Genomic DNA, 25,974 nt, shown 5'->3' with positions numbered 1-25,974 from the left:
GATGCTTTCTCTCAGCTGCTTCGCTTCCTCAATTCTTCTTCCACTTCACAATCTGATCTCTTTTCCTCAGGTTTGATAACTACTCTGAGACCTCTTTAATCCGGTAAGCAGCTCTGCTATTCCAATTTGATGAGGACGAGGTACTACTAACTTTGGACACACTAGTGCAGAATAAACTACTAACAGGAGCTGCACAAGAACTCAGAGCTGATCATACTATGTATATTTCATGGGATCCAACTTCCAGCACTCTAAAGTCATCGTCTATATCTCATCACAACAAAGAGACATTTAACATGGAGAAGCAGTGATGGGTCGGCTACAGGGAGCAGAACTGCTGCTTTGCCTGCTGATGATGGATGGGTTTGAGATGGTGCAGGCGCCATGTGCGTGTCCTGAAGATCCAGCTGCACGTAAGCCCTCTTCTGCTCATGTGCTCCTCCTTGGAGAAAGATTTGGATTATAGCTGCAAACTACTTTTTATCAATTGCACCATGTGATCCTTTTGCTAGGGCAGAAGCGTTTGGATACCCTCTCACTCTTCCAAGCACAAGATTCAGTTGCCCACCACCCCCCTCGTTCATGTGGGCATGTCTCCCCTCCCCCTCCCATGCACCGAGATCAGCACCACAAGTTGATGTTTTCTTTAGCTCCCGAAGGACCACTGGCTTCTTGGATCTGGTGACCTCGACGACGCTCCTCGAATGCATGTGATGCAGGCGTGCAACGTTGAGGGCCAATCGATCTCCTCGTCGAAGCAGCCGGTGCAAGTGTTGTGTTGTTGGAGAAGAAAGACTGGAGGCCTCGATGTCTGCTAATGGAGCTACTAAAGAAGACTGCTGGCCCTGGAGATAGATTATTACATCATCATCATCACCGTGAAGCTAATTAAGAAGACTGTTGGCGATGCACCCCTTAAGGAGGCACCGCCGGTGTTGATTTGATCTCCCAGATGCCTCGTGGTCCTCGGGGACAAAATGTCACCGGTTCTTCTTCATCATTGCCTATTGATTACCGCTGTGGTCCAACCATCCACCAGTTCTTCATCATTTCCACCTTCACGAGGTTCTCGTCGGAACTATCTTATCTACCTGCATCTTTACTTTGCTACAGCTTTAAGTACTCGGCTAACCACCCATTGCCGATCCGTGCAGGCACTTCCCGTACGAAGGAACTGAGGAACGGTTAGCCGAGTACTTAAGTGGTAGCAAAGTAAAGATGCAGGTAGATAGTTCCGACGAGAACCTCGTGAAGGTGGAAATGGCCCCCGCCCCTTTTTGAGTGTCTAAAAAGAGTCGTCCGAAGGTTTCTCGAACCCCATGCTACGGCAGAAGTTTTGAATTGCTTCTTTGCTTTCTTATACCAAGGAAGCTAAAGCTAATCGCCATGACCAAACTTTTCTTGGGTGCTGTAACAGGAACATCCCTGAACTCCCTCCATCCGACTTGACCACGAAGAAGAACAAAGAGAAGATCGACACATGAGATGCCAGGTAAAAAAAAAAAAACCCTTGGTAGAAACTCCCTCCTGCATCAGGTATTCTGTCATGTCAGCGCTCGCACACATTTGGCACCAGTGGGTGGAGACTGGGGAGGAGGAGCACATGCGGTTGAAATCTAAGAGCTTTCTTAAATCCATGGATAAGCATGGGGAGGTGGGGTCTTGGCAGCTTCCTTTGGGGTTGGCATTGGGGTGCGACTCTCTCCCTTGTTTTCCTGCTCTTCTCCTGCCCTTTTCAAGGATACTCTGTCCCCCTAAAAGACAAGCACCGCACCCCCACATTTTTATATGACCCAAACTTGGTGCAAGAAATCCAGCAGATCCCGGTTTTGTTGATTCATCACAAACCAAACCAAACCCAAACCATTTGGGTTCCATTCTCCTTTCTTTACTCCTCTGAACCCCCTTCTCCCTTTTCTTTAACCGCTAGTAGTAGGCTTAGCTTAGACCGCGTTGTCAGTCTCCTCCTCCTCCTCCTCCTCCTCTCACCATGGCCATTGAGACTTGCTGCCCTAAGATGACACACACACACACACATGCTCACCGTGTTCCTCAAAAACCCTGAATGATTCTCATTTCAATCATGATGATGCAGCTGCTTTGCCGAAACACTGATCCAAATGATCTTAATCCACATAATTGTCTGAGAATATCCCACCCATGACTTGTCGTCACGTCAGTGAAAGCAAAAGCTACTTTGACATGATTCCAGCTCCACCGAGTGTAAATTATTCCTTAACCTGAGATTTGGCTCTACATTCTACTGTCATGTTGATAGAGACCGGTAGAAGTGATCCTTTGACTTGCGATCCTAATTAAGCTAAGCAACATCTGTTTGGATGTATTATCCTGTACCTGCAAATCTCAGTTTAGCAAGTCAAATGATGGATGCTATCCGAATGATTCTGACTTACACAGATGTTTGTTTAAGATATGGTAAAACAGTAACAAGTTGGGAGAGGGAAGTGCATGTTTGAACCACCCAATTCCCATATGATCCTTAGTACATTCCTCATTTTAATAAGCTTCCAAGCCCAGCCATAATAGCTGCAGACAGCCTGTTCGACTTCATCCGGTACTTGTTTCAAGCTAAGAAGAAGCAAGCTCAGTGAGGTCATGGAGGTGGGCGAATGGAAAGGCAGCTCAGCTCAGATCACTCTTGTACTGTTGTGGCCACAGGTGAGAAAATGTTTTCGTCCCTTAGGCTGTTGTGTGGCAATGTCACACAACCCCAATGAGGTTTGACCCATAATAGCTGCATCTAATCGCAGGGTACCAGACATGAGCACATGTGTAGGACATTCACAACCTCTTCTTCCCCCTACATATAATGCTCTTTCCAATAAATCTGTTCCAAATGCACCACTTCCCAAAATTCCAACCCACATATCACTTCTTTATTGCCATCCCCTGACCCTCTCTTTCAGAAGCTACCAAGAAGCAGAAACCCAATTCCGCAAGGGAGGGAGGGAGAAAGAGAGAGAGAGAGAGAGAAGAGGCGCAGCAGCTGCTGCTTTATATATGATCCGAGACCTCCTCAGCTGCATTCGGCGCCATGGCCAGCCGATGAGCATAGCTCCTCCTCCTTGGTGTTGTGCCCCTCGTCTCGCGTAGCACCGCCTGCTTCTCCTCCACGGCCGGATCGATGGTGATGCCCAGCTGCGATCCCAACGACCTCGAGGGCAGCACGCGACTCATCGAGGACCTCACCGCCAATGCCCGTCAGGTCCAGCAGCAGGTTCTGAATGAGATCTTGACGAGGAACGAGGGGACGGAGTACCTACATGGTTTCCTCCGTGGCCACAAGGGCCGTGATCTCTTCAAGAAGAAGGTGCCGGTGGTGGAGTACGATCAGGTCAAGCCTTACATCGACCGTCTTGCCAATGGGGAGCCGTCTCAGATCATCTCCGCCCAGCCCATCTCGGAGCTGCTCACCAGGTGAGTAACTCTCGTCGCCATCGTAACTCCGTCGTCTCCATGACCAACCTCGCTGTTGATTGACTGCGATACCAATGTGATGTTCTTCTGTGACAAGCTCTGGGACTTCTGGCGGGCAGCCCAAGATGATGCCTTCCACGGTCGAAGAACTGGATAGGAAGACCTTCCTCTACAATCTCCTCATCCCTGTGATGAATCAGTGAGCTTCTTCTTCCCTTGTTTGGGCTAATGTAACAGTGGAGTCAGTCATTAAGCATCCTCGAGCTCACGCCTGCCGCTACCTTTCTGAACTCGCTCAGGTACGTCGACGGGCTGGACCAAGGGAAGGGCATGTACCTCCTGTTCATCAAGCCGGAGATCAGCACGCCGGCCGGCCTCACCGCCAGGCCCGTGCTCACCAGCTACTACAAGAGCCGCCACTTCCGGAGCAGGCCCTTTAACAGGTTCAATGTCTACACCAGCCCGGACGAGGCCATTCTCTGCCCCGACAGCAAGCAGAGCATGTTCTGTCAGCTCCTCTGCGGCCTCGCCCAGCGCGACGAGGTTCTCCGAGTAGGCGCCGTCTTCGCCTCTGCCTTCCTCCGCGCGATCAAGTTCCTCGAGGACCACTGGCCGGAGCTCTGCTCCAACATCAGAACCGGGACCGTCAGCGACTGGATCACCGACGCAAGCTGCCGCGACGCCGTCGGCAGAATCCTCCGCGAGCCCAACGCGGAATTGGCCGACGTGATCGAGTGGGAGTGCAGGAGGGAGCCCTGGGAGGCGATAGTTAGGCGGCTATGGCCGAGAACCAAGTACGTCGACGTCATAGTCACCGGATCGATGGCACAGTACATTCCGCTGCTGGAATTCTACAGCGGCGGCCTGCCATTAGTCTCCACCATGTACGCCTCCTCGGAGTGCTACTTCGGCATCAATCTGCGCCCACTTGACCTGCCATCGGACGTCTCCTACACTCTCCTCCCCAACATGGCCTACTTCGAGTTCATCGAAGCCGACAAGACCGAGGGGGGGGAGACCAGCAGCGTGGAGTGCAACTACACCGGCGATCTCATCAAGGTGGTGGATCTTGTGGATGTCGAGGTCGGCCGCTACTACGAGCTCGTCGTCACCACATTCACAGGTGAGGTCTCCTCCTCGTTCTTCGAATCGTAGACAGCATTGGCTTTGGCCACATCTCATCCATACCTTTCTTCTCCCCCTTTTTCACACACATCATGGTGATTAGATCTTGCATGTCTAAATTAACATAGGCAATGGGAGTAAACAAACAGCTCACCCGTGTCGTGTCTTTGCCATCAGGCTGTGTTGACTTTTTTTTTTGTCTCCAAGTACTACTGCTGGTCTTCAAGCAGGGAGGGATCGGGCCAGTCCTCGATAACATGCACTGACGAGTGAGACCTCACACAGCTACAAATAAAATAAGCATGCACATGTAGAAGACAACTGTGCCACTGACTGCATCATCTGGATGAATCCCCAAATGCACCAGTGGCTTTGTCGTGAACTTTTCGGGAGACTTAGTCCGCTTCATGGACATGGAACGGATGGATGAGGCATTCAATATCTGACTCAAACTTCATCCCATGTGCCTGACTCCATGTCGCAGTACATCTGAACTTGGGAGGTCACTGTGCATCCAGTCCTTTCCTCCCTCTTGTGGTCGATCTGAGATGGACACCCATCAGGAGAAGTTAACAGTAGTAGTAGTAGTCGTAGTCGTAGTAGTAGCGGCAGTAGTAGTACTTGAAGGGATTGTTCAGCTTACATATGACCTCAGCAACTTCTACTTGCCCGTGTGTGATAGGCTTGTACAGGTACCGAGTTGGCGACATCCTCAAGGTTACGGGGTTCCACAATGCTGCACCGCAGTTCCGCTTCGTCCACCGCCGCAACGTCGTCCTCAGCGTCGACACCGACAAGACCAACGAAGAGGACCTGCTGAAAGCCGTGACGCAGGCCAAGCTCCTGCTGGAGCCACTCGGCTGCCTCCTCACCGAGTACACCAGCTACGCCGACACCTCCTCCATCCCCGGCCACTACGTGCTCTTCTGGGAGCTGAAGACCAAAGCCAGCTCCGATCCTTCCGACGTCGACTCAGCCGTGATGGAGGACTGCTGCTCCACCATCGAGTCGTGTCTCGACTCCGTGTACCGGCGGTGCAGGAGCAGGGACCGATCCATCGGGCCGCTGGAGATCCGGGTGGTGCGCCGCGGCGCCTTCGACGCGCTGATGGACTACTGCGTGTCGCTGGGCTCGTCGGTGAACCAGTACAAGACGCCCAGGTGCATCAAGTCGAGGGAGGCGATCCAGCTGTTGGAGGAGAAGGTGGTGGGGAAGTTCTTCAGCAGGAAACTCCCCTTCTGGAAGCCCTACACGATGATGGAGACCAAGGCCGGTTGATCCAGCACTGATGCCACCACCACCCTCCTTCGTTTACTGTCTCCATGTGTAATTCTTGTCCAAAGACCACTTTGCTTTAGTGACAGTACTGTACTTTTATTCCTACTATCCGATACACCGGACCGATGATTAATGAATTCAATGATCGATCGATGGGGTTCAGATGTGGCCCGTGTTGTCTTTACACGCGCACGAGCACAGAGGCCATGAGTGAGAGAGAAAGAGAGACAGAGGGAGGCAGCGGTGTCTCTTTGTGGTGTGACAGCCACGCCACCTGAGAGGAGAGCATTAATTGGGGAGAAATGGACTCGAGTGCTTGATGTCATTTGCACGTACGTGGCCCGATCCAAATCCATAAGAACTCGAGCCTCCCACTGGAAAAAGGATGCAATCGTCCACCAAATGATTGCTTAGGCTGCATGATTAGCCGGAACAGATGAGGAGACGGTCAGGTGCTCAACACACTCCAGCTAACGATTACATGGCCATGGATCTGCCGAGTTGCATGCCTGGGCACCTCAACGCTGCATCGCTTGATGTGATGATACATGTTGATCTGATGGATCGTCATGTCATGCCCATCTCAGGTACTTTTGTCCCCGACCTAAACTTCTAACTCAGCATATGACGCCATAGCTTTCTTGCACCCCCGTAATTCTATAATCATAGATCATACATAGATAACCCTCAAAATAACAAAGATCATCGGGCCTTCTCATCGAATTTACCACTAAGTCTTCATTTTTCCACTGGGCTGTTGAAACTTGGCAACTAAACCTGAAATCAAATACTTCTTCATAAATTAGCACTATTATGCTATTTTGAAGTTTGATACATATATGATATCCAAGAAACATGATACATAAGCTATCCCTATTGTTTAATTATCAAGTAACTTGGTCGAAATGTTGCCTCGGCTTGATCAACATCTAGTTTTCACTCGACTAACACGTTAGGTGGGACTCCGATCTATCATGATTTCGACATTGCCTTCACTCGATCAATATCCATCTTCCACTCGACTAACACGTTAGGCGGGACCTAAATCTATTATGACATCACCGGTGCCTCCATTTGATTGACATCTTGCTTCCACTCGACTAACATGTTAGGCGGGACTTGGACCTATCGTGATATCAACATTGCCTCTACTTAATCAGCATCTTGCTTCCACTCGACTAACACATTAGGCGGGACTTAGACGATATCAACATTGCCTCCACTTGATCAACATCTTGCTTTCACTCGGCTAACACGTTAAACAAGACTTGAATCTATCATGAGATTGAGACTCGGACCTATCGTGACATCGACATTGCCTCCCCCTGATCAACATGTTGCTTTCACTTGACTAACACATAATGCGAGACTCGGACCTATTATAACGCCAACATTGCTTCTATTTGATTAGCATCATATTTCTACTCAACCAACACATTAGACGGGACTTGAACTTATTGTGGCACCGACAAGGATGTCAACTCGACACCATAAGGTATGTATGCTACATAGTGTTTATAAAAAAAAATAATTCACTAAACCATTACTTTGTAACCCTTAGAGTAATGACATACATAACTATTCCCAATATTTACCACGGTCTCAACTCGATAACCATCCATCATGCTATAAAAAGGTCCCCGATTGCATTCTCAAAGTCAAATGAATACAATTGTTTAACTTCGACATGTAATCAATCCTTATTAGCTTGAGCATTGGAGAGATTTTGTCGAAAACGCATTCATCTGGGTCGCCTAACTTCCCAATAGAGACAAATCCAAAAGTGAACATTGGTCAAACCAACCCCCCATCCATGTGTCTCTCGGAAAACCAAAATTTATCGTACCAATATGTAATAGTTCACAACCAATAAACTATTTATAGCTCAAAGTGATAAAAAGAAGTTGCATTTGCCTAGTTATATTAATTAGAATACGATAAGCATATCAACGAGGTTCAGTAGACTCGAGATCAGCATCAGAAGAACTCGTAATATAAATGGAGATGAGGAAGGCGATTGCAGATCCAACAATTCCAACAAGTTATCCAATGAAATAAAGAAAAAAGGAAGTTTGATAGATCTGAAACTTTGGCTTCGAATCACACAGCGTGTGTTGTATCAAAGTGTGATTGATATGCATGTACAAGCAGACTGCATCATCTGCAAAAACGGATTCAAGATAGGGGACAAATCCGTTGGTTGGGTTGAATCGAGCAACCCTTTTTTGTTTTGTTATGGCTGGCTCTAAATGCGCGGTCGTGGGTTTGCGGACTCCGCAACAACACTACTAAGTACCTGATGCTGTTCTAACTAATATGGGTCGGTGGACGCGATGCACACGGCGGTGGCCCTTTCTTCTGCTTCTTGTTTTCGAACATGTCTGATATGTAATCACAAAAAAGGATCGGTGAAACTTGACTTAATTAATTTTGATTTTATAATGGAAGATGAGGCTGGCTGTTGCATAGTCTGTTTCAAGTGCTGCAAGGCACTCCTGCAATGGAAGTATGGTCAGCCAGACAGAGGATTGGTTTCTTCATCTCGGTACGGGAAATCATCAAAGAAACACTAAGATCCTAAGCTTTAGACACAAGGAACCTAAACAGAGATTTATGGGCGGCAGATAACAGAGCGAAGATTTGTTGAAGTAGATTGCTCGAGAAGAAGGAAACAGAGTTATGGAGCTCGGGTGAGAAAGGACGAGAGCTGGTATGCGATCAAAGAGAATGGTTGAAATGGCACGATTCGATCGTGCGGAAGAGTAGGGGGCAGAAGTCGAGTTGCAAGCGCAGTACCTTTTGCTCCGTACTCCAGCACCTCCGGCTCATAATTCTCCACGCTGCTCTCGGGCACTTCGGCGATCACACAAAAAGGCATACGGATGAGGAGGAAGCATTCAAGAAACCCTAAAAGTATTGGATAAAAACGCATTACGAGGGTATCTCCGTGTTCCAGCTCCTCCGGCTCCTTCTCCTCCTCGCTTCTGTGAGGCGCCTCGTTCTTCTGTTAGCGACAGGCAATCGGAACAAGACAACCCATGCGAAAGAGGAATTCAAGAACCCGCCTCGAGAACTCGAGGCATGAAGAGGAGGAATTCAAGAAACCGCCTCGTCCTTTGGTTTCGCGGCGACAAGCGAGCGATGGGAGCGAACGAGCAAACCCACGGGAGAGAAGACATCGACAGACCAACTCAAGAAGCAGTGGCGTCAAGAACGGGATGGAGCGCGTTACCTCGTCTCCGTGTTGCTTGCATCTCCTCACTCCCCTCGGGCTCCTTCTCCTTCTCCTCCTCCTCCGGATTCGCAGGATCGCCAAGGGGGCGTCGACATCTCTCTCGACCGTGGCACTCTGCTCGCCGCCCTCCTTCATATGGAACGCGGGGCAAAGTGGTCGAGCCAGTAGTAGCACCGACATGATCGACCAAGTACACGCATCTGCACTTTGGCGCCAATCTCGAAGCATCTTAACAACCGCATCGAAAACCGGATCACTGCCAGGGGGTGTCGAGTGCATCTGCACGAATCATAAAGCACTAAAGAAACTGTATAAATTTATGATTTTTAGCTAATTCAAGAGTTTGACCCGTACGACCCAAATCCAGGGTTCGAATTGAAATTACAAACGGTTCCGAGTCCACAACAGGTTGCAGCAGTTCGGATCATTCGTAAGAAGAAGAGCTGGTCGTCTCCATCATCTCCCCGTCGCCCATTAGGCTTTTCCTTGGGTAGATCTCGAAACAAAGCAACCAAAGAGAAGAGATCTCGTAATGTTCTTTATTCCCAATATAATTACGATATGATTTCTTCTAATAATCTGCCACGGTTGGTGTTGGCCTGTATCTCGACGAATGCAGTCCTCCTTCTTTTCAAGTGTTGGTCAAAAGAAGTTTGTCCTGCACGTTCAAGCATTCAAGGTGGGAATATGGAATCTATGGCATGGAGATGATGCATAATAAGAAGCATTGTTGATGCTCTCGACCAATAAGCAGCTTAAAGGTAAGGAAGGATTAGCTATATCACAATACTCGGGCATAGAAAAAGATATATCTTTTTTCCTTTTATGAACATGAAGTCATTTTGCCCAATCTCTCCATGAATCAGTAGAAGAACGAGTTACAAACTGCAAGAGTTTGCACAAGGCCGAGCATTATTCGATACTGGTTAGAAAAACAAAAAGTGTTTATGCCAAATGTCCACGTTAATTTATCTAATTTGTAGAAATTTGATTGCTTGCAAGTCTAACTGAAGGCAAAATCATCAACAAATAAGACCACAACAACTACTCACTGATTGAAGTCAATGATGGTCAAATAAGACCACTATGGAGAAAATACCCAGTTAATACAAAAGCCAGGAAAAGTTCAGTCGACAACATAATTCGGCTAACGATTTGAGGTCAGCATGTGAACCAAAAATACCGATGAGCCAACAATTCTGATATCTCAAACAGCCATAAGATTTCCAAAGTTGCGCATTATGAATATAGATCCAGCAAACAGACAGGTGGCACGAAGCAGCTTCTGAAAAAAAAAAAGGGATAAAAATTGATAAGTGAATACGTTGCAAGCCATAAAAGATGTTTTACTGTTATCACCATAGGCAGTCACAAATTTCATCATCTGACAATGTATCATTTCTCACCCAGATAACGCAAAGTATTTCAGACTAATGACAGCAGTAGATATTAGGAATTTGTCTGATATGGCTTGTCTGATAACAAGTCAACAAAATATTTCATAAAGTTCCACCAGAATAATATGGCTTATCCGGTAGTAAGAGCACATCCATATTTGATACTTGAATTTGTTTCCCGAAATGTCAGACTCAATATCCTTCAAACATAGATTAACATCTTTTAGGCTACAGGCCCGCAGCATAGTGTGGAGATAAAGAAGTAAATATGCATGGGATGCATATCTCGACTCTTGGTTTTTGATAAGTTCTCTAGCTGTTTCTTTCGCAAACATCTAATTATCAATTTAGCTTCAGATTCACTTAGTGCTGTCACTTTCCGTACGGTACAAGGGGTTTCCCCTTGTACAAGTTGTTTCTCTAAGTAGCTGTAAATTCATCAAGTAGTTACACCATAAAAGGGTTTTCTTTTTAAACAAATGGGCTTCAGGATTCTAAAGACCATCAAAAAGAATATTTCCAAAAACTAAGAGGCAGAGAATTTGGATCATCAAAGAGATGACATGAAATCAACTTATTTACAAGATAACATCATTTCCTGACTTTATATATGATGCGTGTGACGAGCAGCTGATTACTACCATCAACAACACCAGAGTATTCCAGAGAGCAACTATGACAAAAAGGTTGGCTGGAAAAATTGCACAAAGTCCTCCTGAATTTATCAGGATGCACTAAAATTGATTATTTTCAACATTCAGAAAACATGACAGTATGGGAAAAAGCTAAAAAAAAAAACTATCATGAGGTAAACACGATACTTTTAGATGTTTGTTTTTTCTTCAATATTGAAAAGTTGAAAAAGCACACTTTCTAGGAAGGATGAACCACAGATCTCTAGTCCATCATCCAACATATGTTACAATTCAGGTACAGCCTCATACGGTAATCGACTGAGCACCTGAAATATGCACCATTTATGATACTTGTACAAATGGATTTCTGAAAATCAGTGATTTAAAAAGTACTAGGCTCCAAAAGACGCAAAGGTCCCAAAACACTCGAGGCGCTAGGCGCTTGCCCAAACAAAACAAGGTGCTCTGAAATATAAAAATATATAATATAATTAAAATATAATTATTTAAATAAAAATATGATATTAAATTAAAATATACTGTTAACAATATATTACTTACTGTTAATAGTAGTTAGAGGGGGAGAAAAGAACTGTTAAGTGTTAACAGTAACGGAGGGGAAACAAGTGGAAACTGACGAAAAGTGACGACAACAATGGTGAGAAGCTGGCAGCAGCAGCAACGGCAAAGAATTAGTTTAAGACAACTACGGCAGCACTACAAATGCTGCTTGTGAATGGCAGCAGTGGCAACAGCGGAAGCTGCGGACAACAGCATCGGCAACAATGGCATCTGTAGCTGCGGACAACAGCATCGGCTACTGACGCAATCTCATTCCACTGAAATCACAAAATCACACATCCATGAACATCAAGCATAATCCACCAGCTACAGATTATGACAAAGTCAGAACACATAATACATTGCCTTATTGTCTATAGACAGTATGGTCAATAAGGCCATGAACATCAAGCATAATCCACCAACTACAGATTATGACAAAGTCAGAACACATAATACGTCTTCATTGATCACAACAATGCTTCACCCAATTAGAGAAAGATAGGTATGTCAAAGAACTTAGATGTAGATAGCTCGATATTGAGTACTGATCCAGTCCCATTCCACTAAAATCATCAAATCACATATCCATGATCATCAAGCATAATCCACTAGCTACAGAGTATGACAAAATCAGATCACATAATACGTCTTCTTTGATCACAACAATGCTTCACCCAATTCGAGATAGCTAGGTATGTCAAAGAACTAAGATATAGATAGCTCGATATTGAATACTGACCCAATCCCATTCCACTGAAATCATCAAATCACATATCCATGAACATCAAGCATAATCCACCAGCTACAGATTATGACAAAGTCAGAACACATAATACGTCGCCTTATTGTCCATAGACAGTATGGACAATAAGGCCATGAACATCAAGCATAATCCACCAGCTACAGATTATGACAAAGTCAGAACACATAATACGTCTTCTTTGATCACAACAATGCTTCACCCAATTAGAGATAGTTAGTTATGTCAAAGAACATAGACGTAGACAGCTCGATATTGAATACTAACCCAATCCCATTCCACTAAGGAACTACAAGACCAATCCATATGCCAAAGAAAAGAAGCCCCTCTAATTCACATCTATCCGCAACTACATACCAAATAACAGCATCGAAGAAGGAAAACCATTACAACAAATCTAAGTAACTCCAATTAAAAGTACAAAGAGCCGAAAATTGAAATGCAAGGAAAAAAATGTAAACACGACGAGGACACCGATAAAAAGCGGGAAAAAAAAGAAAAAAAGGAAGGGGTTGCGCCGAAATTACCGAGTTGACGGCCCAATTGGCTTCGTCATTGACTTGGGAATTCCAAAAATCCTTAATGTTCTGTAGGGAGACGGAAGGTTTCGCCATCTTGATCGCTCTAGGTTTTACGGCTCCGGTTTCGCGTTAGGTTTGGCGGCTCGTTTAAGCACCGACAGACCGGTGCACGCAGACCATTCCACACCAAGGCGAACAATCCCTAAGCACGAAACTGGTGCCTGTTGGCTCTGGGCCTCGAGATTTGGGTTTTGGGCTTTGGGCTTTTCGACTCCTGCAGCTGACGTGTGACTCCTGAAATATAAAGATCACGTACGGCGTACCGTATCAATGTAATTTGGATGTCAAATATTATTTTAGAGGGATATATATAACATCTCAATTTGCAACTGTTTCCCTGTTGACGTCATCTGAGCTTGTGTAACCTTCTAATTCATATACAGCCAGCTGAGGGTTATTTGTGCTCTCACTCCTCCACAGTAGTTAGATGTCCCCAAAAGATGCGTGATCAAATTGTGGACTTTAGCCACCTATTGACCTTCTAACATGGAAGTTATTGCTGAGCAGCACGGCTATGTTGTGATGTTGGGTCTTCCTTTTCCATGAGACTTGGTTGGTGGTTGGTATGACTCGTTCTCCCCACTCCCTGCCTCTATCTCTCTTTCATAACTATACTATTTAATTAGGTAAGATATATTATAGATATTATTAGATTCTGATTATGATTATTGACTATACTAAGTAATTCATAACTATACTAAGTAATTCTATTTTAATATAAAAGAAGTTTATATTAAAATAGAATTACTTAGGAGATAATCTTGATGGGAGGAACTCTCCTAATAACTTATCCTAGACCATCTGCTCTCGCCTATAAATAGACAGGACATCTAGGGGCTAAGGGGGCATCTGATGGACAGGACATCTAGGGGTTAAGTGTGCATCTGAGTATTGCATCATCTGAGTGCATCAGAGTACGTCTGAGTTAAGGTTTTTCTCTCAATCTCCCTCTCCCTTAATTCCTTAATCCATCAATCTAGGTGGTCTTCTCTCGATCTCCCTCTCCCCTAATCCCCTAATCCATTAATCTAGAAATGTATGCATCGTAATATTGTTAGATCTAATTTATTTAATTTCAATCTTGGCGTAAAAGTTTTTTCGCATTACAGATAGCATGATTACAGATTTTATGCTAACAATTGGTATCAAAGCCAAGTTCTTGAGATCAAATATATTAGATCTATTATTGTTCTTTACGATGCCTGAATGATTCGTCGGATATTATTGATTTGTTTTTTTTCTATATGATTTGCTCTATTACTGTTTATGAGCAATGTATAATTTTATGTTTGATCGATGAATTTACTATTTACTATCATCGATGTTATTGAGATGATCATCTCTGTTGATCATTGTCGACGAAGGGTCGTGTACCACCCCGCAGCCGTGCATCACGATCGTGCGTAGGCAGAGGTTCGCTTGCGAGCGGTGGCGGCACCACGGGCATCCCGCATCGCCTGTGAACGCCATGCCTGCGGAAGGCAACGACTGCAGCCCATGTGAAGGCGGTGGCTACCCTCACGCATAGTGGTGGCGCCCGCAGAAGGCGCCTACGAAAGGGCAGTGGCTGCATATGGCGGCAATCGCTGCCCCCGTAGAAAGTGGGCAGCGGCAGCGGCCAAGCGCGGGCAAGAACCACGGCAATCACGTGTAGGTAGTGGCAGCGGTCGTGCATGGGCACAAGCAGCGCTGCGGCATGGCAACCGCACACCGACGGCAACCGCGCGTGGGTAGGTCGTGCACAGGCAACGACCACTCGTGGGCAGAGGCAGCCCTCGCGACGGCAGCGGTCGCATGCTGGCAACAGCTGCGGCCAGCCGTGAGCGCCGTCCGCAGGCAGGAAAGCGTCGCAATGGTCGCGCGTGAGCAGCACCACGCGGCAGCAAGGCAGATTAGGGTTTTGGCATAATTACGGTTTTGACCTCGAGGCTCAGTTTTGCAAAATTATAATTCCGCCCTTTGCAAATTTCGTAATTCCACTTTATGTTCTGTCAATATATTTACAGTTTTACCTTTGGGTCTAATTTTACCAAATTATAGTTCTACCCTTCGTAGATTTCTTAATTTCAGTTTATATCTAAATATCATATATTTAGAATTTTATTCTTATGAAATTGAGAATTTTAAGTTATATTCTCAATTATAAAATTGATAAATATGATTTATTATAATTATGATTGAATTTAATCATGATTATATTTTGGTTATTTGATTGGATTTAATTTTTGATTAAAAATTATAAATTATGGTTATTATCTTGTATATCTACAAGAATTATATTATGATATAGGAATCAGAATGATGTCTGATAAATTTATTGAATTGTCCAATAATTGTAAAAGAGTCTATTATATAAATGTGGCTCAAAGGACAATGTCGATATAATGGTCAGATTTGTGGTTAAATGTTTTACTCATAAGGAATGTATCGACCATAATGAGATTTTTAATGAACTTATTAAAAATCATCATTACATTAATGATTCATTATAAGTTTAAGTTATATCATAATGATATGAAAATATTTTTTAAAATATCTAGTTTTATATGGGTTACTCTAAATGATTTATAAAGAAAATGAAAGAAATATAAAGTTTGGTATGCAAATTCATGAATCAATTTATGACATTGAACAAGCTTCAAGGCAATGATATATAAAGGTTCTTGATATTATTATTTCATATTTAAGATAAATACTATTAATCAATATTTATATCAGTGGGAGCAAGTTTATTATATTGGTCTTATATATGGATAATATTTTGTCTTACCAATAGTGATCTTGATTTACTATACTAAATCAAGAAATTTGTCACTAAAAGTTTTAATATGGTTGATATGAATGAGACATCTTATATTATTAATATTGAGTAATTCAAGGATAGACCTCAATGATTATTAAGATTGTCTTAGAAAGGATATATCAACCGAGTCTTGAAATGATTTTAATATACAACTTTGTTCAGTCAAAGTTTTAGTCAATAGTAAATGCTTGAAAATAACTTGAAAAGAATCATATAATGAAGATATTATTTGTATATGTGCAATTGGAAGTCTATGCTCAAACTTAGAAAAGATATCAGTTTTTACAATTAAAATGTTGGGTATATATTGAAGTCATCCAAAAATATTAAAGGACTACATAAAGTAATAAGATATCCGGAAGACAAAAGATTATATGCTCACATATATGAAATTATATTAGCTTGAAATAATGGTATTTTTCATATGCTGATTATATAAATTGCCTCGATAATAGGAAGTCCACCTTACGATTAATATCTATGTAATTAGATAGGTAATTTATTATTATTAATAATTAGAAGTTGATTTTGTGGCATGCTTTGAGGCCACTAATCAAATTTTTTATTGTAAAATTTTTATCTCAGGACTTGGTGTAGTCAGATTCAATTATCAAGTCGTTGAAGATATTTTATGATATTGCAGTAGTTTTCTTCTATAAGAATGATAAGTACTATTGCATCTATATGCATTATGGTATAAAGTACTTGATGGTTAGAGAAGATGAGTTCAGAAACATCTAATGTCAATTAATTACATGAGTTCCAATGTATTGATTGCTGATCCATTCACTTAGGATTTATAGTCTAAAGTATTTTAAAAGAACATATTCTTATGATTGGGTTTGTGAGCAACCCATAAAGGATATGGTGATGCATGTTTAATTGGATATTATAATTGACATTCTTACTTACATATTATGGTTGAATGTGATGACAGAATTGTCTTGACAAGACAAATTATATGGGTCATTTTGGACTGCATTAGGAAAGGCTAACAGTATTGTGATACATAGAAGGAAGTGTGACATTGATGGTATACAACCGTTATGACTCATATTGTTAGTTAGACTTAATGTAGTATTATTATTCGTATTAGACTTATTGACCTATTTTCTAAAATTCACGCGTGTGTATATAGTTTTTTAGAAAATTTCAAAATCCAATTGATCCAAATTATTTTTAAATAAATTTTGTTTATTTATTTTTTATTTTAAGTCTTTTTTATCTTACTAATTATTGGGCCAAGTAGTAGAATGTTAGGTTATGTGACCTTATTTAATTAGGCAAGATATATTATAGATATTATTAGATTCTGATTATGATTATTGGTCAAAAGAAGTCTATATTAAAGTATGATTCCTTATGTGATAACCTTATGGGAGGAACTCTCTTATCCTAGACTTTTTGCTCTCGCATATAAATAGACATGACCTCTAAGGGCTAAGGGGGCATCTGACAGATAGGACCTCTATGTTAAGTGTGCATATGAGTAGTGCATCATCTGAGTGCATGAGGTGCATGAGATGAGAAGGATCTAGTTCTCAGATCCTTGCAGATTGATATTTCAGCATCGTAATATTGTTAGATCTAATTTTTCCGCATTACAGATAGCATGAGTACAGATTTTATGCTAACACTCGGCACCTCTCAGCCACACTACCTGCAAACTGGAATGGGTCTCCTCGGTTGCAGCATCCTTGTGCTTCTCCTTCTGGCTTCCGTCGGCCCTGCAATTGCCTGTTCCGGTGGAGAATGCAAGGCACTGTTCTTGTTTTTGTTACCATCACTTCTCATAGAGTTGACTGACCTCGAGATGAACACAACTCGCATGCGTGCAGCTTCTTGAAGAGTGTTCCACCGACAGCGATTGCCAGGCAGGGTTGTATTGCTTCTCCTGCCCCTCAGGGTTCTCGGGCTCCAGGTGTGTCCGGTCTACGGTGACGGACCAATTCAAGACTGTGGTATTGCTTTGTTTTCTTGTTGCCCTCTTACCTCGTTTGGTCACTGCTTTGCATTCTGCTTTTGGATTCTTGCTCAGTTTTGCTCTTGTAAAGGCACCCAATTAAAGTTTCAGATCCACGCATGCCATGGGTTTTCTTCACTCGATGAAAATAAGAAACACTTCAAATTATGATTGACCTCTTGTCTTCTTCCTTGTAGTTAGATCTGTACTAGATGAGTTACCAGTGATTGATGATTATGATTAAATAGATGTTGAATTAGTAATAACCCATTTCCCCCTACACATTGTTGTATTGAATTCAGCAAAAGGTTCTCATGAATCCCAACTCATCTTTGCCTGAATTTTCCCCTATAAATGGTTCATTGATTCTTTGAATTGTTCACACCAATCAATGCCACAGATTCTTATCTATATAATGCATTTATCTGACAAGTTTTTCTTCCTTTGTTGCACTGCACCATTGCCGCAGAACAACTCCCTGCCTTTCAACAAATATGCATATCTCACTACACACAACGCTTTTGCCATTGATGGGGAGCCATCTCACACTGGAGTCCCGAGGATTACCATCACAAATCAGGAGGACACTGTCACTCAGCAGTTGAACGTAGTCCTCCTAATCTTCATATTTCATGAAGCTGTTGTTTGAACGCCAACACGAATGACAAAGTTATCTTACAAAACAATGATCTGCAGAACGGCGTTCGAGCTTTGATGTTGGACACTTACGACTTTGAAGATGACATCTGGTTGTGCCATTCCACCGGTGGGAAATGCTACGATTTCAATGCATTTGTAAGTATGCTTTGCAAGCAGATAGGATGGTAATCCTTTCACTATTTGGGTTTGCATTAGCTAATTTCTCATTGAGACTGTTGATTCCAGGAACCAGCCATCGATACCATGAGGGAGATCGAAGCCTTCTTGTCTGCAAATCCATCAGAGATTGTCACGTTGATCTTAGAAGACTATGTTGAGACTCCAAATGGATTGCCAAAGCTTTTCAATGATTCAAGTCTGACGAAGTATTGGTTCCCAGTCTCGAGCATGCCCCAAAATGGCCAGGACTGGCCTCTAGTAAGCGACATGGTTGCCAGCAACCAGCGCCTTATCGTCTTCACGTCCATCAAATCCAAGCAAGACGCAGAAGGGATCGCCTATCAGTGGAACTACATGGTGGAAAACCAGTGTAAGCAAGATCTTCTTTCTCCTCATTTGAGGTTTTGCTCCTGAAAGCTTTGTCATGCAATGCACCACACCGGTGTCTCATTTCTTGAGATGCTCGATGCTTTCGATGGGGCACGCAACGATCGACTACTGCAAACACCATACCGGGGCAAGGAAGGGATACATGTCACAAGTTCTTAAAATGAACCGAAATCAATATATTTTCATCGTCTACTCTGTTCTTCAGAACTCAAAACATACTTTTCGGGTTCTTTCTTCCGACTCTGTAGATGGAGACGATGGCATGGAAGAAGGCAAATGCTTCAACCGTGCTGAATCTGCTTCTCTAAGTGACACGACCAAATCTCTTGTGCTGGTGAACTATTTCTCCTCGATACCAGTGAAGCAAACAACCTGCGAAGATAACTCCGGCCGACTCATCAACATGCTCAATACATGCTATGGCGCAGCAAACAACCGATGGGCCAATTTTGTGGCTGTCGATTTCTACAAGGTATTACTTATGCCACTCTGCTTTTGATACTGCCAATAGACTACCTGATGAGCACGAAAACCACAAGCACAGCAACAAGTGCTGTTTCTCAAATCCTACTCGTTAGCAACTCGACTGGAAGATTATTATTCTCCTGCACACCTTATCCAAAGATTTTTCTTGCCAGATGAAAATTTTAAGTGTTGAATTTATTTCCAGAGAAGTGACGGCGGAGGGTCATTTCAAGCAACAGATATGCTTAATGGGAGATTGCTATGTGGCTGTGATGATGTACACGCATGTGTGGTAAGAACTTCATCTGTTTCTCTGCTATAATTTCATACAGGTTCAAATTTAGAGATGATAATTGATAGAAACAGGAGCTTAGAAACATTGACAAACCGAACAAATACCACCTAATTCAGAAGAAAAGAGGAATATAATCTTCTTCCTACTGCCTGTGTCCTTGCAGGCTGGGTCTACTCCAGGTGCATGCAGCAGTCCTTAACAGCAATGGTGATACGAATTCATTGTGGCATTGGCCTCTTCGCACAGCAACCTACTGCAACATATAGTGGTATTCCATGGGATTCATGTTTTGTAGTTTTTGTTTATTGTTTCCATATTCTGATGAACAATTCTACTGAAAGAATAATGTTCCGACACAAGTTTTCTTGGATTGATTGGCGAGTTTGACATCTGCAAACGGCTATGAATCTAAAGTCCCAGTCATTGATTTGATTTCCAGAAGAAGCTTCTCCTTAGAAGAACTGGATGTTGTGACATGCCATTACCTGGATAATAACCAGCAAAATGTTTGCTCTTCTTGGACACAACTTCCTCAACCCAATTCTCTTCATGCTGCATAACTGCAGTGGTTTCAATTGTTAGATTTAGTCCTCAAGATAATCTCAAATTTAGATTATGACAAGTAGAACATCAACCACTAATGGTGTTGTAGGTCCATGTCGAGGCCCTGTCTCTGTCTCGATATGTCTTCGGTCCAATGGAGGGAGACGATATTGCAGACATGCTGGGACATGCCGGACTTTGACACCTAAAGAAGCTTTCATTGACATACAGAATTGAGAAGGACGTATGCGGACAGTAATGTTCATCTTTAACTCATATAATTATTGACTTGGGTCCCGAGAAATAGTACATATATATCCTAGCCCAGTCTTCTGATAGCTTGAGTGCTTGTCCTGTTTCAGCACATGAATTGTCAACACACCTAACTATTATGACCCATTTGCTGTTGTTGTTAGGTCAACTTCAGTAACAGTGCTTCCTAAAATCTCACGCATGATTCATCAATACCCAATATTAAAAGTAGGACTACACCCTTCTTCTTAAGACTACATCTACTATGCTTAGGGATTGCCTCTGGTAAGTGGAGTGTGCTTAAGGAGAGGATAAACAAAAAGTAGTGAACATTGAAAGGAACACCATTGCTTCACATCAAAAGCTCCAGCCACTCCAACATGTCTCACACCAAATCTACAGAGAAGAGGAGTTGGAGAGATGAGGGAGAGAGAAACAAGATGGCTAACTAAGATGCAGTACTTGCTCTGTTGATGACTTCGATGTCTGTAGTTGCGAAGACGGGCAAGCCGTCCGAGAGGACAGCATGATCACAGATATTCAGCTCGAACAGATCGGAGCTGGAGTCAGACACCTCCTCCTCCTCTTCTTCTTCCCCTCTGATCGAGTTCTTTCTTACCCCTGGCAATGGAAGATCATAATCCCCGAACCAATCTCTTCCCGGATACTGATCGCCGGGGTCGTTCAGTACCCATTTTTTGTTCTCCCTGTCATGCGCATCTCTCTCCTCGGTTCTAATTCCGTGGAGTCCGTAATCCTTTTCCTTTTGTACTCCACTGTTGTGCAGCAGCTCGGTGATGCTTGTGCTTCTCCATGCCTCAATTCGTGGGCAGAAGGTGACAGATTTTTGGCCCCTGTTGCACTTGTAACTGATCGATGGAGTAGTACGGTAATTGTATGGATACAAGTCTGGATTCGTAAAGCTGCTGCTGCCACAGAACTTGCTGGATTTGGAACCAGTGCTGTTGGTGCTTTGGGAACGGCTGATGCTTCTTCTTCTCTCTCTCCCCCCAAGGCTATTCTCCTCCTTCGCATCCCCCTCCTCCGGTGGCTCTCTGGTCGTCGAGGTGGGGTTCAAACACTTGAGCTTCCTCCCGGAAGCCGCTTGATGGAGGAAAGAGTTGAGTAGGCCGACTAACCTAGCACCGGGAGAGCTGGGCTGCTTGCACTTCTTGTCTTTCATCAGCGAGGAACTGCTGCTTATTAGTCTCTCATCTAAGTTTCCCTTCTGCACGCTGCTTGGCATCCTATCTTCAACCGTCACAGCTCCATGGGAGCCAAATCCACCTACCTGCAGGCCCGTGCCATCGATTGCACCGGAGAAGTACCGCGTCGCCTCGAACACGTCGAGGTCGTCGGATTCATTCCAGCTGTTGAATGACTTCTCCTGGAGGTGATTCATGCTTGGGAAGGCATGCAGGTGTTGACTCCTGCATAGTAGATATGAGTGATGGTTCTTAAAGAATACTGGAGGCCAAGTGAGGTTATTGGCATGGTGGTTTTTCAATGGCTGTGGGTCTTATGATCAACAGTATTGCACTGTTGAGGATTCTGGACGGAGAGAGACCCACAAAATAATGCTTAGATCCTCATGTTTGTTATCCAATGAGAACGGTGTGCTCAGCATAGGATCATGTGGAGAACGCTGCACACGCACTGTGCGGGAATCCCAAATATCAAGATCGCTATCTCTTCAACAGCAGGAAGGCGTTTAATTATGTTCGGTCATCGTCACTTTGTCATCTCCGTAAGACCGACGAGGAAGACGACGATTTCATGATGAAAACATCAGCAACACAAGCCAGGCAATGACCTGCTGAACCTTCTTTGGTCCTGCTGCTGCCTGAAGAAGCGATGCATATTAATGGGCTGGTCTCAAGATATAAATGCAGTTGCTGTCGAACGTGAGCGTTCTTCTCTCAGCTCTCGACACGGAATGTGTCGGAGAAAAGCTGTCTTCGGTTGCCTCATCCTTCATGCCATCTATGTATTTGCTGAAGAAAGAGGAGAACATGGACTGCAACTCCAAATCAAGTGGTAAATGCAATACATCTGAGGGTTAGCCAAGCCATTAACTAACTATGCATGGCCTTATCTCCATGGAGCTGTTTCCTTCAGCTACAGTCCATATGCACCATCTGCTCCAGTGATTGGAGAGCATGTATGGTTGTCCCTACCGTACGAGCGCGGCCGTTGTCTGCCGCTCACCTCCACACATTCTAAAGCGAGAGCTGCAGAAACTGGAGCCCAGGGTATCCCTTTGGACATCACAGAGGGAACCGAAGCCGCAGTAGCTCTTGTTTGCCTTGTTGACCGGCCATGGAGGGGGGTCTCTGCTGTGCCGTGCGTCATGCTTCCAATTAAAGGAGAGATGGTGTCGGTATGAGCTCGACAAGCACATCCACGGCCATCGTCTCCTTCCTCACTCAGATACGTGCAGTGCTCATGGTATGACATCAAGACTCGTATTATCCCTGTTCTTTGTAATAATTTCTTTGTGTTCTCATCAATAAAAGAGAATTCGGAACTGTTCTGCTTAGGCTCTTTAAATCGCGCAAGATGCAAAATCCATCTTATTCGGAAGCTTTGGTTTAGGAAGACAGACGCCACACTCTCAAAAGCAGAGGAGAGTCGGAGCAATATCGGGATCTTAATGTGCATGGTTATAAAAAGATGTTTGAGTCCTACAAAGATCGAATTATTTTTGTATTTTTATTCGAATGAGGATAGTTGAATATATAATTGAAGTGTAGCGTAAGTTTCTCGGTGTTCATTCATTGGTATGCAATATTTTTTATGTTCTATTAGTCTGTGTCTTCATTTGAAACAAAGAAACAGCGGCTTTGCCATTAACACAATCCACCCACTCTACTGCTTTGAATCAGACGAGATTTGCACCCCTCCGTCATCCTCTCGAGGGCCGGGAGTGTAGCCTGGCCTTCTGCCTGTACAGGACCGCCGGCTTGACCGCCCCGCCCATCCCACTGCCACCACTTATAATCTACTCTGTACCTGTGCCTCCTTGATCGGTCTAGATCGCTACAGCCCCTCAGGATTTGGGAGGACCCTCAAAGAATGGATGCGACAAATACTCTCCTCCATAGTGGCTTGATGGTTAAGATAATGATCGTTGGTGTGTCTCGTAGGCTCGTGAGGAATTGTTCACTTTGGACTAAAGGATGTACCCGTATGATTTTGTTCTTTCAGAGCATGTGAGCTTTAAAAGGCACCTCTTAGGATAAGGGAGACCTGACAGGCTTATGAGCTCTTGGTTCCTATACTCCTCAACAAATGTGAAACTAAATAATCTTATCAGTGCTCCCTCCCACAGGGGAGCCAAGGGCTCATAGCTAAGGTGCACGGCTTAGGAACGAGTTTGCTCGGTCGAGGTGCAGGCCTTGGACCATCCTTCTAGCATCAAAATATTGGTGAACTGATGTGTCGTGGTTGATGAGTTAGCACGGCTTAATCCATGGGTCGATGTCGGGAGCTCACAATCAATTGGAAGAAGTGCTGAAGCCAACTTATATTGGGAAGGTCGGGATGTTGACGCCATATGAGGAAACATGTCTCTTGGTCGGGACATTGACACTGTCTTCTGGGAAGGTGTCTCTTGGTTGGGGCGATCGTCTTGCACAGAAGGCCCTCGTCAGGGGGTTCCTGACTTTAGCCTATTGTAGATTAAGTCAGTAGTTGCATATTTTCCTCCTTTCTTTTCTCCCTCTGACTAGATGCCAGTCAGAAGCTTTTATACTATTCCGCGAGGATCGGTTGTACGCTGATTTGATGCGACGATCGATCCTCAAGTGACGAGATGGTATCTTCGTACGGTCGTCGCCCGGAATGCACGGAATAGCATCATGCGACGTCGTCCCGAGCTTTTCGGGACATGACTTGCCGAGGTATAAATTTTGGCTCAGCATGGGAAAGTACCCCCTTGTGCTAGCTTGACAGAGGTGTGATGCGACACTAGTTGTAACGTGATTGGAGTCCAAAATATGTTTTATCAACTTCAACCAACTATCCTTATACCAATAATCAAAGTCACCGGTATCAAATCGTTTATCCCAAAGCAGAGTTGTAATTCTACACTGAAACAGGATGTGTCTGACAAACTCGTTACAACTTTTTACACACACTACACGACAAGATTTGGGACCGAATTATGCTGGCAATATAATCAGATGTGGGCAGTTGATTCGACGACAGCTTTCCAAGGGAGATCTTCGCCCAGGTTAGTGTTCAGTCAGAGGTTGGGACCTCCCTCTCAATAGGTGGTACACACTTTCTGAGGAGGTCGGCCCAAACCAATTGATCATCAACGAGGGAAGAGACACAGACCTATGGATCCTACGAGCCAAGGATGAAAACAATCAATTAACACCTCAATATTTGAACCATTTATATTAATCAAATCAGAAAGTATAATAGTTAGTGTTAACAAAAGTAAGCCAATAACTTATGAGGATTGTGCCTCATAAGATATATTTTGGGTCCAAACCGTGCCGACTCATCAGCCACATTAACATCCAATTCTATCGACAGAAAACTCCTGACATTGACCTGTGGATCAAGCCGTGCCAACTCATCAGTCATAACACATTTGTTCACTAATAGTATCAATCCAAGTCTCATTCCCAAAACGACTCATGTATTTCTTAAACCCCTCCTAAGTATCCCCTCATCAGCTAACAAACGTCTAACCAATTCGATGAGCATATAGAAATTCTGGTAACATTTTAAGAAACAAAATTATTATATTTGAAAATAAAAATCCTTATCATGGTTGTTGAGAAAATGGATGAGCCGCTTAACAGATAATTTTCCTAGCCACCCTACAGTCTCTAAGCCCACCCTCCCATTTAGGACTAGTCACCATACTCCATCCAATCAGGTTCATTTTATTCTTGTTGTCATCTTGATTCAAAAATAATTCTCTTTAGATTCTTTTTATTTTCTTGATAATCTTCTCAGAAATCTAAGTGTTCATTAGGAAATGAGTAGGGATAACATTCAGGACATCATTAATGAGGATAATCTTGATGATCTAACATAATAGTCCTTTGAATCACCCTTGCACCCTATAAAATGCTTTATCCATCGATACAAATTGAAACTTCTCTTCCAACTAAAGTTTGTAAATGAATCTAGATATAAGATAGGCCATTGCCCCCTCACTTACTCTAAGTGTGTTGTGTCTCTCAATCTTGTCACTTTTATTGTAAAAGATTTTTTTTAAATTATTAATGGAGATGTTAGATGAAAACTCATTCTTAAATAGGATGGCTTTAAGACTATTGTACATCTTACTGTTCCCTGAATACCACAAGAAGATCATCTACAAAAGATATCTTAATGCCATGGATGTTGAAAGGAGAAATTTTTTTTGCCTCTAGCTTCATTTTAAGTAGGTTACTCAAGTTTTGCTGTA

The 25,974-nt window shown here is 43.5% G+C and overlaps 3 protein-coding genes and 1 long non-coding RNA gene across 5 annotated transcripts; 2 read left to right on the top strand and 2 right to left on the bottom strand.

Moving 5' to 3' along the window:
• Nucleotides 1–226: 226 nt before the first annotated feature.
• LOC135625034 (indole-3-acetic acid-amido synthetase GH3.17-like) lies at nucleotides 227–6,003 on the top strand. Of its 2 annotated transcripts, XM_065129260.1 has the most exons (8): nucleotides 227–413; nucleotides 513–1,065; nucleotides 1,155–1,305; nucleotides 1,418–2,679; nucleotides 2,772–3,438; nucleotides 3,536–3,637; nucleotides 3,738–4,561; nucleotides 5,246–6,003. In XM_065129260.1, exons 5-8 carry the CDS (start codon nucleotides 3,146–3,148, stop codon nucleotides 5,839–5,841), a joined length of 1,815 nt encoding a protein of 604 aa, XP_064985332.1. In that variant the 5' UTR covers nucleotides 227–413; nucleotides 513–1,065; nucleotides 1,155–1,305; nucleotides 1,418–2,679; nucleotides 2,772–3,145; the 3' UTR covers nucleotides 5,842–6,003. The 2 variants fall into 2 exon arrangements, with proteins under 2 accessions (XP_064985332.1, XP_064985333.1); XM_065129261.1 differs by lacking the exons at nucleotides 227–413; nucleotides 513–1,065; nucleotides 1,155–1,305 and having other exon boundaries at nucleotides 1,343–1,492; nucleotides 2,096–2,679.
• LOC135625035 (uncharacterized) lies at nucleotides 4,500–5,347 on the bottom strand. The gene is made up of 3 exons (XR_010491871.1): nucleotides 5,207–5,347; nucleotides 4,718–5,106; nucleotides 4,500–4,639 (listed from the first exon to the last, which is right to left on the bottom strand). It is a non-coding gene; the product is annotated as an uncharacterized LOC135625035 (long non-coding RNA).
• Nucleotides 6,004–17,458: 11,455 nt separating the features above from the next.
• LOC103968595 (PI-PLC X domain-containing protein At5g67130) lies at nucleotides 17,459–20,039 on the top strand. Its single transcript, XM_009381861.2, has 8 exons — nucleotides 17,459–17,575; nucleotides 17,655–17,777; nucleotides 18,249–18,386; nucleotides 18,476–18,574; nucleotides 18,665–18,968; nucleotides 19,237–19,460; nucleotides 19,659–19,745; nucleotides 19,912–20,039. The coding sequence occupies exons 1-8, from the start codon at nucleotides 17,489–17,491 to the stop codon at nucleotides 19,945–19,947; spliced, it is 1,098 nt and encodes a 365-aa protein (XP_009380136.2). The 5' UTR covers nucleotides 17,459–17,488; the 3' UTR covers nucleotides 19,948–20,039.
• An 816-nt stretch (nucleotides 20,040–20,855) lies between these two features.
• On the bottom strand, nucleotides 20,856–22,394 carry LOC103969805 (protein BIG GRAIN 1-like E). Its single transcript, XM_009383449.3, has one exon. The coding sequence runs from the start codon at nucleotides 21,943–21,945 to the stop codon at nucleotides 20,992–20,994; it is 954 nt and encodes a 317-aa protein (XP_009381724.2). The 5' UTR covers nucleotides 21,946–22,394; the 3' UTR covers nucleotides 20,856–20,991.
• Nucleotides 22,395–25,974: the final 3,580 nt, after the last annotated feature.

This window comes from Musa acuminata, chromosome BXJ2-10 (assembly GCF_036884655.1).
Source record: "Musa acuminata AAA Group cultivar baxijiao chromosome BXJ2-10, Cavendish_Baxijiao_AAA, whole genome shotgun sequence".
Taxonomy (NCBI): Eukaryota; Viridiplantae; Streptophyta; class Magnoliopsida; order Zingiberales; family Musaceae; genus Musa; species Musa acuminata.
The sequence above is the reverse complement of the archived record's forward strand: the minus strand, read 5'-3'. Positions and strand labels throughout refer to the sequence as shown.

What these genes read in the sequence shown, in the direction of transcription:
- LOC103968595 (XM_009381861.2), top strand. Translation starts at nt 17,489, where the DNA reads ATGGGTCTCCTCGGTTGCAGCATCCTTGTGCTTCTCCTTCTGGCTTCC. An exon ending in CGGACCAATTCAAGACTGTG is followed by an intron (nt 17,778 to 18,248) that starts GTATTGCTTTGT and finishes CCATTGCCGCAG; the next exon opens with AACAACTCCCTGCCTTTCAA. An exon ending in GCTACGATTTCAATGCATTT is followed by an intron (nt 18,575 to 18,664) that starts GTAAGTATGCTT and finishes TGTTGATTCCAG; the next exon opens with GAACCAGCCATCGATACCAT.
- LOC103969805 (XM_009383449.3), bottom strand. Translation starts at nt 21,945, where the DNA reads ATGAATCACCTCCAGGAGAAGTCATTCAACAGCTGGAATGAATCCGAC.
- LOC135625034 (XM_065129260.1), top strand. Translation starts at nt 3,146, where the DNA reads ATGGTGATGCCCAGCTGCGATCCCAACGACCTCGAGGGCAGCACGCGA. An exon ending in ATCTCGGAGCTGCTCACCAG is followed by an intron (nt 3,439 to 3,535) that starts GTGAGTAACTCT and finishes TTCTGTGACAAG; the next exon opens with CTCTGGGACTTCTGGCGGGC. An exon ending in CGTCGTCACCACATTCACAG is followed by an intron (nt 4,562 to 5,245) that starts GTGAGGTCTCCT and finishes CGTGTGTGATAG; the next exon opens with GCTTGTACAGGTACCGAGTT.